Source organism: Schistocerca cancellata, chromosome 1 (genome assembly GCF_023864275.1).
Source record: "Schistocerca cancellata isolate TAMUIC-IGC-003103 chromosome 1, iqSchCanc2.1, whole genome shotgun sequence".
Lineage (NCBI taxonomy): Eukaryota > Metazoa > Arthropoda > Insecta > Orthoptera > Acrididae > Schistocerca > Schistocerca cancellata.
Window position 1 is genome coordinate 52,483,132 of NC_064626.1, and position 16,113 is coordinate 52,499,244.

General features: G+C 41.3%; 1 protein-coding gene across 1 annotated transcript in view; it reads right to left on the reverse strand.

The window, feature by feature from the left end:
• Positions 1 to 1,810: 1,810 nt before the first annotated feature.
• The window catches only part of LOC126095178 (irregular chiasm C-roughest protein-like), a 520,543-nt gene continuing 506,240 nt past the window's right edge, over positions 1,811 to 16,113 (reverse strand). Inside the window, exon 7 of the mRNA XM_049909912.1 lies at positions 1,811 to 1,965. Within this exon, the coding sequence (XP_049765869.1) occupies positions 1,811 to 1,965 (155 nt within the window). The remainder of the gene's footprint in view (positions 1,966 to 16,113) is intronic.

Genomic DNA, 16,113 nt, shown 5'->3' on the forward strand with positions numbered 1-16,113 from the left:
AATGCTCAGGTCACGTGATGAAGTGTCTCTATTTGGACACAGAACGGTTAATATTTACTGACAGTTGTAGTCCACTTACTGTTGAGGTTACGACTAAGTGGAAAACATCAGGTCCTAAAGTTTGTGATGTATTTATGGGAAGATTGTTCGACGTATGGGAAAAACAAGCAACACATTGATGTGTTTAACTATTGAGGTCCCACACATAAAAGTATTTGCACTTACACCCATTAGACCTTGTGTATATGCCTAACTTTCGCCACACATTAGACACACAGTGTTTAGGTCTCTGTTATGTTATGTGTCAGTAATTAAGTATGTAAACCAACGCAAAAAATGTGAGATATATTATCCTTTATCCTTTATATATAAACGGTACCCCACAAGGAATTGTCGACATTCAGGGATATAACTGGAGCGCTCATTTGAAGCAAGAAACTTCATATGGACATTCCAAATGGTTTCTGAGATGAGACAGTTGTTAACTATATTCTGATACTGGATGCTTTTTTTATCTTGTTGGTACTATGACTTGGTGTAACGCACGTGACGTTGTCATTGGTTTGCATACTTGTGCGAATAGATTAAATTAAAGAATATTGATTTACATTGTTATTTATGGAAGACAGGATTGGCGTGAATAACGTTTAACAAACAGCATGCAAAAGAATGTGGAGAGTAATTGAAACAATGTTTAGACACAGAAAATTTTAGTGATTGGGAAGATATCACAAAGGGAGTCCCACAACGTACAGTTTTGGGTCCATTAATATTTCTAGGGCAGAAAGATATCTAGACCAAAGAGGTTTAAAACAACGACCTAGGTTGGGTAGTATAAAATGTCAAACACGTTGAAAAGGTAAGGTAAACGTAATTTAAATGTGTATTGTCTCAGAAATCATCTGTAGGCGATGACATCACGGTCCACAAAGCTTTCGAGGCCAGATACGTTTGGGACACCAGAACCACCTCGTACAATAGCCATGGTTAACCATCCGTTGCCATGTGTGAAGGAATCATTGATGTCAATACTGAAATTCAGTCTGCATCCACAGAAGACTGCTGGTCCATCAAGTAGAGAGTGTGCAGCGACAGATTTGATAGTATTCTTTTTCTTGTCTGCGGCAGATGTTGTCATTTCGACGTCTTCAATTGTTTTATTTATTGTATTGCATGAAGTATATTGTTTTGAATGAAAATTCCTGTCACATAGGTGAATATTGTTTGCCCCTCCTGGGACACCCTGTGTAATAACATTAGAGTGAAATTTTAATATTACCCTGGCATGATGTTTTTCAGAGTACTCTACTAACAAATACCACTGGAGATGGCCAGAAAGTGGTGAAACATATTTGGGTAAAGAAAATAATTAACGAACGGTTTCTTGCATGAGACAGTATATCCCTCCAAGTTGCTCAGCAGGCATGGAAAGAAAGATCACCAACATCTTAAAGGTATTAGAAACATAGTGAATGCCAAGGGATTTCCGATTTATAAGTCTCAGGGAAAGGGGCTTGCGTGGAACGTGAAATACATTTTTCTTTATTTTCTACAAACATCACATTATAAATATAGTACATGTTGAAATAGAATTATCTCTATACTTCAAAAACGACTTTGTCATATATATTTATGCATATGTGTGCTCACATCACAACTATTCCCTTGTCTCACCACTTGCGAAGTGCTGTCCGTGCTCACAGTCTCTCGTCTGAGCCCACCCAAACCGCCCTGTGGCACCCGTCGCTGGTTGCGGCCCTCGTGGCACCGCCTGGCCCTTCACGCCGTGGCTGGCCGGTGGCTAGTGACGTCACCTGGAGTTCATCGGCAGCGGCAGCGGCAGCGGCAGCAGCAGCCGCGGCAGCAGACACGCGGCCAGCAGCCGCCAGAGCGCGCCGGCCACGCCGGGGCCACGTGACCACCAGCCGGCCGCCCCGCCGTGCTGCATCGCCGCCGGCGTCTCGCCTGCGCGACACACACAAACACACAGAGTGGACACCACAGCAGACACCTGCTGCCGGAGGAGATCTCGTCCCGGAGGTATCTACAACTGACTGGACGTGAATATGAGATACTGCGTCTCTGAAAAAAGACGTCACAAGTACTACAAACCATAGACAAAGACGGCCGGTGTGGCCGAGCGGCTCTAGGCGCTTCAGTCTGGAACCGCGCGACCGTTACGGTCGCAGGTTCGAATCGTGCCTCGGGCATGCATGCACGAGGGTCACTCCCAAAGAAATGCACACTATTTTTAAATCCATTTTCATTGTAATGTTTGAAAGTTTTACAATGCGTAGATACGTCCTTTAGGAACAATATTTTCATTAAAAATTGGTTAGCTCAGTGGTAGAGCACTTGCCCGCGAAAGGCATTTGTCCCGAGTTCGAGTCTCGGTCCGGCACACTGTCTTAATCTTCCAGAAAGTTTCATATCAGCGCACACTCCGCTGCAGAGTGAAAATCTCATTCTGGAAAACCCCCCAGGCAGTGGTAATCCATGTCTCCGCATTATCCTTTCTTTCAGGAGTGCTAGTTCTGCAAGGTTCGCAGGAGAGCTTCTGTAAACTTTGGAAGGTAGGAGACGAGGTACTGGCCGAATTAAAGCTGAGAGGTCGGGGCGAGTGTCGTGCTTGGGTAGCTCAGTGGTAGAGCACTTGCCCGCGAAAGGCAAAGGTCCCGAGTTCGAGTCTCCGTCCAGCACACAGTCTTAATCTACCAGGAAGTTTCATATCAGCGCACACTCCGCTGCAGAGTGAAAATCTCATTCTGGAATATTTTCATTTCTCCACGTAATTTCCATCCCTCTCAACTGCATTACGCCATCTTGGAACCAGCGCCTGTATACCCACACGGTAAAATTCTGGACCAACCTGTTGGAGCCACTATTTGGCAGCGTGCACAAGGGAGTCATCAACTTCAAACCTTGTTCCAAGAAGAGAGTCTTTCAGTTTCCCAAAGAGATGATAATCACATGGAGCCAGGTCAGGACTGTAGGGCGGGTGTTTCAGTGTTATCCATCCGAGTTTTGTGATCGCTTGCACGGTTTTTTTGACTGATATGTGGCCGTGCATTGTCGGGCAACAGCAAAACATCCTGCTTTTGCGGATGTGGTCGAACACGACTCAGTCGAGCTTGAAGTTTCTTCAGTGTCGTCACATATGCATCAGACTTTATGGTGGTTCCACTTGGCATGATGTCCACAAGCAAGAGTCCTTCGGAATCGAAAAACACCGTAGCCATAACTTTTCCAGCAGAAGGTGTGGTTTTGAATTTTTTCCTTGGGTAAATTTGCATGATGCCACTCCATTGATTGCCTCTTCGTCTGGTGAAACATTATGGACGCTGTTATAATTTTTCCAAGATATTCATCTCTACCATTCTGGTACTGTTCCAAAAGTTCGCTGCATACCGTTTTACTTGTTTCTTTGTGAGCCACTGTCAACATCCTGGGAACCCACCTGGCACTAACCTCTTTTAACGCCAATACTTTCAGTATTCTGCAAACACTTCGTTCCTCTATCCCAACGTATCGGGACCATTCGTTCACTGTGATGCGTCTGTCAGCAGTCACCAATTCCTTAACTCTCAACACATTGTCTGGAGTGTGTGCAGTACGAGGCATGCCGCTGCGAGGAAAATCCTCAATTTTGCTGTGCCTCCTTTCATCACGTAACCTACTTGCCCACCAACTAACTGCCATTGCCAGCAGCAGCTCTATACATCTTTTTCAACTCTTGTGGATGTTTCCGACTGTCTCGTTTCCACAGCACAGGAATTCAATGACAATACGTTGCTTTTGACGAACGTCAAATGTAGCAGCCACCTATAACACATGCTGTGACGGCGCCACTCACGGAAACAGGTTGAACTAAGTTTTAAAACAAGCGGGAACGATGTATCTACACACTGTAAAACTTTCACACATGCAGAATGAAAACTGTATTTTTACAAAAATAGTGTGTTTCTTTTGGAGTGACCCTCGTATGTGATGTGAGGTTTAAGTAGTTCTAAGTTCTAGGGGACTGATGACCTCAGATGTTAAGTCCCATAGTGTTCAGAACCATTTGAACCATTTGAACATACAGAAAATAGGCACATACCAGTGAAAAGAGTACCTCTCCGAGTTTAAATGCGTATTACAGGTGATCGATGTGGCCACCATTGGTGACACAAATGTCAACTGCGGAAAAAGCGTGTGTGTGCAATTCATTAAGTCACTACAACACCAGCCTGCTTTGGAAATCTGTTCACTGGTTTGCAGTCGTGATTAATTCCATGTGGCAGTAGACATTTGGTGATTTATCTACATGTGTTGATACACTTGCCTTGTAGTGCTTCCCCTTGCAACTACACCACAGTGTGAGTAGGCTGTTTAGGTTTTTATGTTGGTAACGCCACGTGGCGCTCTCTGTGAAAACCACTGACTGTGCTGTGTGCAGTCTGTGGCTAGTCTGCATTGTTGGAATACTTGCTATTGTAGTGTTGGGCAGTTGGATGTGAACTATGTATATAGATGACATTTGAACGTTACTAAGGTAAATACATTGTTTGTTCTGCATCAAAATCGTTTATTTGCTAACTATGCCTGTCAGTAGTTCATGCCTTCAGTGGTTAGAGTCTTTTATTTAGTTGGCAGTATTGGCGCTCGCTGTATTGCAGTCGTTCGAGTAACAAAGATTTTTGTGAGGTGATTGATTCATGAAAGGTATAGGTTATTGTTGGTAAGGGCCATTCTTTTGTGGGGATTATTGAAAGTCAGATTGCGTTGCGCTAAAAATATTGTGTGTCAGGTTAGTGATGATCAGAATAAGTAAAGAGAGAAATGTCTAAGTACGTTCAGTTTTGCTCAGCTGTTTGGAAAACAAATAACGTAAGAGGTTTACCAGCACAGTCATTCATAATTTTCCAAAGGGGACGTTCCATCACAGTACATATTACACATAGAGGCTTGGAGAGTTTCTCTATCCACTGATATGTGTCATTTTCCTTTACATCCTGGAGTTCACATGCAGTCATCTTCTGAAATACTGGAGGTATTTATGAATAGCCTTACAATGCAATACCAGTCTTTTTATGTTGGACCTCCTTTTACAAACGAATTACTTATGAATAACTCTATAATGCAACACCAGTCTCTTTATATGGGGCCTCCTTTTGGCAAAGACATACCCAGTCTTTCCACATAAATACTTCCTTCACCATTGCTTATGCAGTACCGTCTGAAATTCAGGAAATAATGGAGCCTAGGACATTGACGACATTATGTGCACGCTTTGTCTCTTATAACTGCTTTGAGACTATGCAGACTTGAGGAAATCTTGCATGGTATGTAATTAGAGTCCAGAATGTTGCAAGATGGGTACTACCAATGTGTGAGCTGTTCGCGTTTCTCTCTGTTAGAGAACCAATCTCTACATGTTATGATAAACTGGACATGAATATCCCCTTTATGGATTCATTGCACTGTGCGTGGAGGACCAATATCGAACTAAATCATAGTCTATTTGGGAATGAATAACCTTATGGAATCCATACTGATGATTGTTTCAGTCTAACGGTTGGTTAACTGCAGCGCTGGTTTTAGATGTTTTATTTTAGAGGCTAGCAAGATCCTGGGCTACGATCGAAAGATATGTGAACTTTGAGAAAGTTGGGTGTGTGTTCTGCTGACAAACCATGCTGCTGCCCTCCTCGCCTCCATATGGCGCAGTTAGTTTTCAGAGACGCAAACGGTATACTATTTATCAGCTGATAATGATATTATCCTTGTCCAAGTAACCTCTCTGACTAGATGCTCTGTATTAATGTCAGGTTAAATTCTGCGTTATGATTGGGAGACGTAAGTGTGTGTGTATGTGTGTGAGTGTGTGTGTGTGTGTGTGTGTGTGTGTGTGTGTGTGTGTGTGTGTGTGTGTGAGAGAGAGAGAGAGAGAGAGATTCTAAGGGCTTAGAAGCTCTCTGATAGACCTATATGGGATATAGAGAAGAAAATAACAAACATGGCATGGGTTTGATAAAACACTGTTTTGCGGTTGGGGGAACAATGTATCTGTGGGGTCGTATGCTTAGTTGCACTATGACTCGTCTAGTACTGAGAATAATTCAGTGCAGCTGGCAAGCCTTAAGAGGGAGTTAAGATCTGTGACTGGATGGTAGAGGATCAAGCCAGGGGCTTTGAGTTAAATACTGCCTGCATGTTTCTTTTTCAATTACCAGAAAAAAACTTGATTGTGAATGGGATATGTGAATAAGTGTTTGTTTGCTTGAAAGCTCTGTGAACGTTATATTTCAAAGAAAGAGGCATGACTTGAGGGAGAGATGCAGCATTATGACATCACAGAAAGAGACATGAGGCATGGCTTCACAGGGAGAGGGCACAACAATGTCATAGAAAGGGAAGCAGTTTAGTAAAATAAACATGACAACCACCCACTACAGACCAATTAGCGACTAGTGTTCGTATTTGATCCCTATATCAATCAGTTTCTGAAATATCAGGGAACTGCATTCAGGGGCCCTAATGGAATAATAAATGTATTGGGCAATCATTGGATTTCCTTCTACCTATGAAAATGATCCGGTAAATTTGCTTCCCTATAAATTGTTATCTCCACTGGCATTTTGTCCCCAAGCCTATAACTTAATCATCGAGGGACTGACTTCAGTTGGCTGGAGAGCAGCAACGTTTAAAAGCAGCAACAACAAGCGTCGCTTCTATATTTATATTTGTCTTGGATAACTTTTTTACTTTCATTTCATCATTTATTTTAATTTGAAATTTTAGGATGACATTTAAGACTGAGCTTTTTGAATGCCTTTGGTGATAACTACTTTTTAATGAGGTCTGCAGAATGGTTTCTCTTCCACGGGCCAATGTACGAAATAACACGTAGTGTTGTGTGTGAGGTATCATATATATAATCCTACTTAAGGATTAAAAGTTGTTACATTTATATATATAGTTTACAGACCAACATCTATATAAATGAATTATAACATTACCATTTACTTGAGGTGATATTATTTATAGCACTACACAACTCTAATGGCCTGGACCTTTATGTTTATGTATCTGTCCTTATAAATGTACGTTAACATTTTTTTTTCAGCGTGCAGCGGTTACACGACGCCACAGCATATGATAACCCTAACTAAGTTCTTATATACGAATATGATTGTAAATAATGATAAACATAGCATGCTCATATTGTACTTGTTCTACAACACATCGTATCAAAGTCTTTATTTTTTTTTTTTTTTAGCTCCGAATATTTCTTCGACTAGGCGATTTGCTACAATACTTCACGAAGAAATGCTAAACCGTTAACCTGAACAACAAATAACGAACTGATGCAGTGCGTTATTTGTAAATGACCATCTAATACTGAATAACGCTGTTACTGTATAGTCCTGTATCTGAAAATGAAGTTTATCTTCTGCTGGATTTAACTGATGCGATTTACTATCTTCGTAGTAGCTATTTGTTCCATCATGATGCACTATTTCTTTCCTGTGGGTAGATGCACTGAGATGAGTACCTGCCAATTATCCTGACACAATAGCAGCGTGAGTTCATAGTTGTTGGTCCAACTTTGCGGAAACCTCGCGGTATGTGAGACAAGCTAGAACTCAGCTATGGATTCGGTTTCAGCTCCTGAGGATGCAGACGAGAGAAGCCCTTGAAACTCTAACTACTTTTAACAGAACCTTACTTCAATGAGAATGTTTCATTCGGGATTTCCAGTACTTAAATCTAACAAGGAGGAGGTAATTATGTCCGTCCTTTAAAGTTGCTACGAGCTCTTATATATGGAATAATTACATGATGAAAGCGTGTAGAAAAATTTGTTCGCTTCAGAGAGATGTGATCCCGAAACTTTTAACAAAGAAGTTCTAAAACGTGATACACCTTCTAATTTACTATTTTTTTTCTTTATGGCCCATATTTCTAATGCTGAATAGGTTTTCGCGTTTCTATTCCTATAAAATTTCTTGTAACTGTATCATCGTTTTTTTCATTTACTGTTTACCATCACAAGCTATCCACAATATCTCAAAACCATTCGAATTTTTGCCGAATTTGTGAATTCAATTTCTTAAACACATAATCATAATGCTCAAATCACTTAATATTTAGTGTGGCGCTTCCAAAGAACGTACAACAATAGAGTTACTAGTATTTGCATAACCTAGTTTTCATCCGTTCTTTGCCGAAGATATAGGGACTCCACGACTTTTCAGAGTATTCGTGTAGTTTAGCCTCTCTGTTGCGTACCACTAGTACATGTAGTACATGAATAACGCCATGAGCTTAATTGTTACTACATTGTTATTAAACATATATCTGTTGATTGTTCCACAATCATGCTGATAAATGTGACAATTATAATGTCAGTTAGGGATATTGTTTTTTATTCGTACAAACTGCAAATAACCTTCTCCATGACTTTATCATTCTCAAGTACAAAGCGAAAAATTCTCACGGAGACTTCGCCTTTGACCGTCCTAAATCTGTCTGGCAGTTACGTTACTTGTTCTTTTTGTTAATCTCGGATTGAAAGGAAGATTTCCTAAATAAAGATTTTGTGTTGTAACGTCTCCACGCGCAGATTCATATATTTTCACTAGAGAAACTATTATTATCTATTACACTCCAAATTAAAATCAAAAATAAAACTACAGTATTAGATTACTGATTCATTAAGAAGATGGGAATAAGATACGATCGATACATACGAGGAAGAGAATTCCAGGCACTTTTCGCTCTGTTCTAAAAACAAGATGTTCAGAACCATCGCCGAAGCGCTCTGTCTTTTTGGAAACTGAACCTCTAAGAGGGTGAAATAAGGGATGAGATTTTTGGTGGAAATATTTTATTATGAAACCATTTTTAAATTGGAATCTCGCTTGTCAGTCGGAAACTTAAAAAAAATACTTCTTTCACTGGTTCTGAAAATTCAACCCTTAACGGAGTGAAACAGGATCAACTGATTCACTGACACATCAGTGCGCAGAGCAGACCACTTAGGATAGATTCTTGAAGTTTAGAGAGGGTGCTGATCTTATCCTATACACATCGTATAAGTAGGGATTGCCCGAAGTACCAATCCTAGGGAACTGAAAAAAGTAATATATGCCTTTTGAATGTATGTCGCTGATAGGGGAATTTTTAAAACTAGAATTACGAAAACTGGTGTTAAGTTTCTAGTCAGAAAATAAAAAGTATGTGATTCAATATTTTTCTACCACTGTGAGGGTAAAATAGTTCGTGGAAATGTTTTGAAAATAAGTAATTGCTAAAGAACTACTAAAGTATTTTGAAGGCTACATCTAAGACAACTGATATTTGACTTCAAGGTTAGAAATTTAAAAAAATACGTGTTTCAGTGTTTCTGGAAATTCAACCACTAAGGGAGTACAAAATGGGATGAAATTTATGTAGAAAATACTTCGTTACATTAAAAAAAATTTATAGCAAAATTTATGAAAATTGGTATTTCTCTTCAGGATTATATGTAAAATAATATTTTTTAGGGGATGGAAGTTGCTATGAAATATCTCTAGAAGATCACAAAAGGTGTGATTAACAAAAACCCTGGACTCCTACTACTAAATTACTGTTTGGTCAGAATCACATTCGGAAAAGGCCATACTTATACGGCCTTAATTAGCGTGAAAATCTTAGAAAGTGTTGCAGTTTGTGAACATAAAAGTTCAAGTAAATAAAAACAGGAAAAATCTCTGTAGGCCACCCAATCTACACGAGCCAAGCAGTGGGCTCTAAGCTACCGATGCAATAATCCAAATAAGGCAGGTACTGACTTGGTTCGATACCACCATCCTTTCAAGAACTTTTGGTTGCAAAATACTGGCACGATTCATTTACAAAACAACGTAAAGAGTGAGAGAAGCCGACCGTCAGGAAGATCAGCTTGAGTACCGGAGGAATTACTTAACATTAGACACAAAAATGACAATACTGATCTATCTGTAGGTTGTTGTTGTGGTCTTCTGTCCAGAGACTGGTTTGATGCAGCTCTTCATGCTACTCTATCCTGTGCAAGGTTCTTAATCTACCAGTACCTACTGCAACCTACATCCCTCTGAATCTGTTTAGTGCAATCATCTCTTGGTCTCCCTCTGAGATATTTTCCCTCCACGCTGCCCTCCAATACTAAATTTGTGATCCCTTGATGCCTCAGAATATGCCCGACCAACTGGTTCATGGTGTGGGTTCCTGTAATCATGTCCTAGTTCATGAACCACGGGCAACGTATGAGTGGCCAAGTAAGTGGTCCCGACAGTCGGGATACCAGTTACTTTGGAATAAGGCTGGGCATCTCAGACATATTCTGAGTCGTGGTCACCTTTGTGCTCATACGGCAAAGACTACCAAATCCACCGGTTAGTCCCTCAGCCGTTAGGCGTAAAACCCAATGGGACTCGGGGCAAGTAAGGCTAGCAACCTGCTTCCCTGGTACTCTAAATATGATGCTGGCAATAATCAGAGCAAAATGCCTCGGACCTTTGGAGGTGACGGAATCCCACCTCTAACTGACAAACCAGGGACTCCTAAGATACGACTTGGCAAACAAATGGTAATGAGATGGGTAGCTATTAATATCAATGGGGGCTACTCTGGGAAGAAGGTAGATCTGGCAGAGGCTGCAAGTAAGATGGGGCTGGACGATTTAGCTGTTAGTGACATTCGGGTAAGGGGTGATGGTGATGTTTGGTTTGTAGGCCGCTCAACTGCTTGGTTATCAGCGCCCGTACAAGTTCCCAACCTTTGCTCAGTCCAATTTCGCCACTTTCCTGGATGATGATGAAATGATGAGGACAACACAAACACCCAGTCATCTCGAGGCAGGTGAAAATCCCTGACCCTGCCGGGAATCGAACCCGGGACCCCGTGCTCGGGAAGCGAGAACGCTACCGCGAGACCACGAGCGGCGGACTCGGGTAAGGGTTGAGAAAGAAGAGGAAGTGGGGGATTACAAGGTCTACCTGTCAGGCGTCAAAGCAGGAATAGCACAATGGGGTGTAGGGCTTTACATCAGGAAAGAAATGGAACCCAGCGTAGTTGCAATAAGGTATGTAAACGAACGACTGATGTGTATAGATTTGACAGTGTCTAGCAAGAAAATTAGGATTGTGTCAGTATATTCGCATTATGAAGGGACAGATCAAGTTTAGATGGATAGTTTTTATTATGCACTCAGTGATGCAGTTGTTAGAATAAAGGTCCAGGACAGTGTTCTGCTCATGGGTGATTTTAACGCCAGGATTGGAAATCGAACAGAAGGGTATGAAAAGGTTATGGGTAAATTTGGAGAGGATATGGAGGCCAACAGGAACGGGAAACAACTCTTGGATTTATGTGCCAGTATGGGCTTAGTAATCACAAATTCCTTTTTTAAACATAAGAACATTCACCGGTATACTTGATAAGGCAGGGGAACCAGATCTGTCATTGACTATATAATAACAGATCAGGAATTCAAGAAGGCTGTGAGGGACACACTTGTATTCAGGGGATTCTTTGATGACACTGATCATTATTTAATCTGCAGTGAAATTGGGATTGTGAGGCCGAAAGTGCAGGAGGTCAGGTCCATATGTAGGAGGATAAGAGTGGGGAAACTTCAGGATAAGGAAAGCAGGCACAAGTACATAACAGCGATCTCAGAAAGGTACCAGTTGAATGTAGTCAATTACAGTCATTGGAAAAGGAATGGACAAGGTACAGGGACACAGTACTAGAAGTGGCTAAAGAATGTCTTGGAACAGCAGTGTGTAAAAGTAGGATGAAGCAAACAGCTTGGTGGAATGATACAGTCAAGGCAGCCTGTAAAAGGAAAAAGAAGGCGTATCAAAAATGGCTACATACCAGAACCCAGGTAGACAGACAAAGTTATGTTGAAGAAAGAAACAAAGCCAAACAGATAATTGCAGCATCCAAGAAGAAATCGTGGGAAGACTTTGGAAACAGGTTGGAGACTATGGGTCAAGCTGCTGGAAAACCATTCTGAGCAGTCTTCGAAAGGGAGGTAAGAGGGAAATGACAAGCATTTTGGATGGGTCAGGAAAACTGCTGGTGAATCCTGTGGATGCCTTGGGCAGATGGAGGGAATATTTTGAAGAGTTGCTCAATGTAGGTGAAAATACGATCAGTAATGTTTCAGATTTCGAGGTAGAATGGGATAGGAATGATGATGGAAACAGGATCACATTTGAGGAGGTGGAAAAAATGGTCAATAGATTGCAGTGCAATAAAGCGGCTGGGGTGGATAAAATTAAGTCGGAACTCATCAAATACAGTGGAATGGCAGGTCTTAAAAGGCTACACAGGATAATTGAAATGGCCTGCGAGTCGGGACAGGTTCCATCAGACTGTACAAAAGCAGTAATCACACCAATCTTTAAACATGGTAACAGAAAAGATTGTAACAACTACAGATGTATCTCTTTAATCAGCATTGTGGGTAAAATCTTCGCAGGTATTGTTGAAAGGAAAGTGCGAGTATTAGTTGAGGACCAATTGGATGAAAATCAGTGTGGGTTTAGGCCTCTTAGAGGTTGTCAGGACCAGATCTTTAGCTTACGGCAAATAATGGAGAAGTGTTATGAGTGGAATAGGGAATTGTATCTATGCTTTATAAATCTAGAAAAGGCATATGACCGGGTTCCTAGGAGGAAGTTATTGTCTGTTCTACAAGATTATGGAATAGGAGGCAAACTTTTGCAAGCAATTAAAAGTCTTTACATGGATAGTCAGGCAGCAGTTAGAGTTGACGGTAAATTGAGTTCATGGTTCAGAGTAGTTTCAGGGGTAAGACAAGGCTGCAACCTGTCTCCACTGTTGTTCATATTATTTATGGATCATATGTTGGAAACAATAGACTGGCTGGGTGAGATTAAGATATGTGAACACAAAATAAGCAGTCTTGCATATGCGGATGACTTAGTTGTGATGGCAGATTCGATTGAAAGTTTGCAAAGTAATATTTCAGAGCTATATCAGAAATGTAAGGACTATGGTATGAAGATTAGCATCTCCAAAACGAAAGTAATGTCAGTGGGAAAGAAATATAAACGGATTGAGTGCCAAATAGGAGGAACAAAGTTAGAACAGGTGGACGGTTTCAAGTACTTAGGATGCATATTTTCACAGGATGGCAACATAGTGAAAGAACTGGAAGCGAGGTGTAGCAAAGCTAATGCAGTGAGCGCTCAGCTACGATCTACTCTCTTCTGCAAGAAGGAAGTCAGTACCAAGACTAAGTTATCTGTGCACCGTTCAATCTTTCGACCAACTTTGTTGTATGGGAGCGAAAGCTGGGTGGATTCAGATTACCTTATCAACAAGGTTGAGGTTACGGATATGAAAGTAGCTAGGATGATTGCAGGTACTAGTAGATGGGAACAATGGCAGGAGGGTGTCCACAATGAGGAAATCAAAGAAAAACTGGGAATGAACTCTATAGACGTAGCAGTCAGGGCGAACAGGCTTAGATGGTGGGGTCATGTTACACGCATGGGAGAAGCAAGGTTACCCAAGAGACTCATGGATTCAGCAGTAGAGGGTAGGAGGAGTCGGGGCAGACCGAGGAGAGGGTACCTGGATTCGGTTAAGAATGATTTTGAAGTAATAGGTTTTACATCAGAAGAGGCACCAATGTTAGCACTGCATAGGGGATCATGGAGGAACTGTATAAGGGGGGGTTATGCTCCAGACTGAACGCTGAAATGCATAATCAGTAATCAGTCTTAAATGATGATGATGATGATGATGATGATGATGATGATGATGAACTGATTCCTTCTTCTAATCAAGTTGTGTCACAATTTTCTTTTCTGTCCAATTCTATTCAATACCTTCATCAATTAAATTCTATACCTCTTCTGTAACCCAAGGATTTCTATTAGCCCTCGTCTTTTTACCTACTTGATCCTCTGCTACCTTCACTATTTCGTCTCTCAAAGCTACCAATTCTTCTTCTACTGTAGTTCTTTCCACCATTCTTGTCAATCGTTCCCTAATGCTCACCCTCAAGCTCTCTCTGCAACCTCTGGTTTATCCAGGTCCCATCTCCTGAAATTCCAACGTTTTAGTAGTTTCTTCCGTTTTAATCTACAGTTCATAACCAATAGGTTGTGGTCAGAGTCCACATCTGCCCCTGGAAAAATCTTACAATTTAAAACCTGGTTTTTGAATTTCTCTCTTATCATTATGCAATCTATCTGAAACCAGTCAGTATCTGCAGGCTTCTTTCATGTATTCAACCTTCTTTTATGATTCATGAACCAAGTGTTAGCTATGATGAAGTTATGCTCTGTGCAAATTTCTACCAGGCGGCTTCCTCTTTTATTTCTTCCTCCACCAATCCTTACTCACTGTAAATCTGTATTGGTAGGGTTTGTAAATTTAAAGACAGGTTTTAGTCATGTTGTCAGTAATGAAATTTAGGAATACTGAGTAGCAGCAACAAATTTCATGAAGTGAAAAGTTATGTCCAGTCACGAAAACTTATAACGGCCAGGTGAGCAGTGTGTTGACCACAAACCTCTCCATATCTACATCCGGTGATGCTTTAGGACTGAGGATGAAAAGGCAGCCAGACGGTACCATTGGGTCTTCAAGGCCTGTTCGGACGGTGTTTGTCTGTTTATTTGAAATGCTATGTGCAACTGACGTAATAACAGACTACAGTTATAGGAGTCAAAGGACATTAATTGAGAAAGGACTAGGATAAGGTTATAACCTATTCCGTATGGTACTCAACCTATACTTTGACCAAACAGTGCGTGAAACCGAGGCGAAATTTGGAAACAGAAATAAGGTTCCGTGAGATGGAATAAAAGCCTTTGGTATTTGTCGACGATATGGTAATTCGGTCAGAGATGGAAAAGAACGTGGAACAGTAGTTAGACCAAATGGATGGCACGTCGAAGAGAAGTTACAAGAAGAACGTTAACAGTAGTACAAGAAGTAATAAACGAGTTTGCTACCTTTGGAGAAAAACAACTGGCGATGGCTGAAGCAAAGAGGACATAACATGCGGACTTGCAGTGGGAAGGTATGCTTTTCTTAAAAATACTTCTCGCAAATTACACAAATGTAAATTAAAGCTGTCTTGATCGCAACAACAAGAATGACGTATCAGCTGCTAATCACTCATCGGAACTTTCATTACACTTAACAACTCAAACCGATTTACATTGTTAGTAAATTTTGTGATCACGATAATTGAAATAAAGACATTTGCTAATGATTCCAGAATGAGATTTTCACTCTGCAGCGGAGTGTGCGCCGATATGAAACTTCCTGGCAGATTAAAACTGTGTGCCCGACCGAGACTCGAACTCGGGACCTTTGCCTTTCGCGGGCAAGTACTCTACCAACTTAGCTACCCAAGCACGACTCACGCCCGGTACTCACAGCTTTACTTCTGCCAGTACCTCGTCTCCTACCTTCCAAATTTTGCCCGCGAAAGGCAAAGGTCCCGAGTTCGAGTCTCGGTCGGGCACACAGTTTAAATCTGCCAGGAAGTTTCATATCAGCGCACACTCCGCTGCGGAGTGAAAATATCATTCTGGAAACACCCCCCAGGCTGTGGCTAAGCCATGTCTCCGCAATATCCTTTCTTTCAGAAGTGGTAGTTCTGCAGGTTCGCAGGAGAGCTTCTGTAAAGTTTGGAAGGTAGGAGACGAGGTACTGGCAGAAGTAAAGCTGTGAGTACCGGGCGTGAGTCGTGCTTGGGTAGCTCAGTTGGTAGAGCACGTGCCCGCGAAAGGCAAAGGTCCCGAGTTCGAGTCTCGGTCGGTCACACAGTTTTAATCTGCCAGGAAGTTTCACATTTGCTAATATTCGATCATATTCTCCATAAATAACGTATAGTTGCGTGTACAATTTCGAAAAAATTTTTCATCAGAAATAGCTACTGAACTGGGAAGAGGTGTCGATGACGTGCTGTGTTTGTGGGCTAGTACCACTGTCCCGTTGGATACATTAATACAATATTTCAGCTTCCAACATAAGAAAACTCTCTTCACAATGGAGCTTGGTGTCTCTTCTATAAATGTATTGGAGCTTAATATATATTGGCACGAA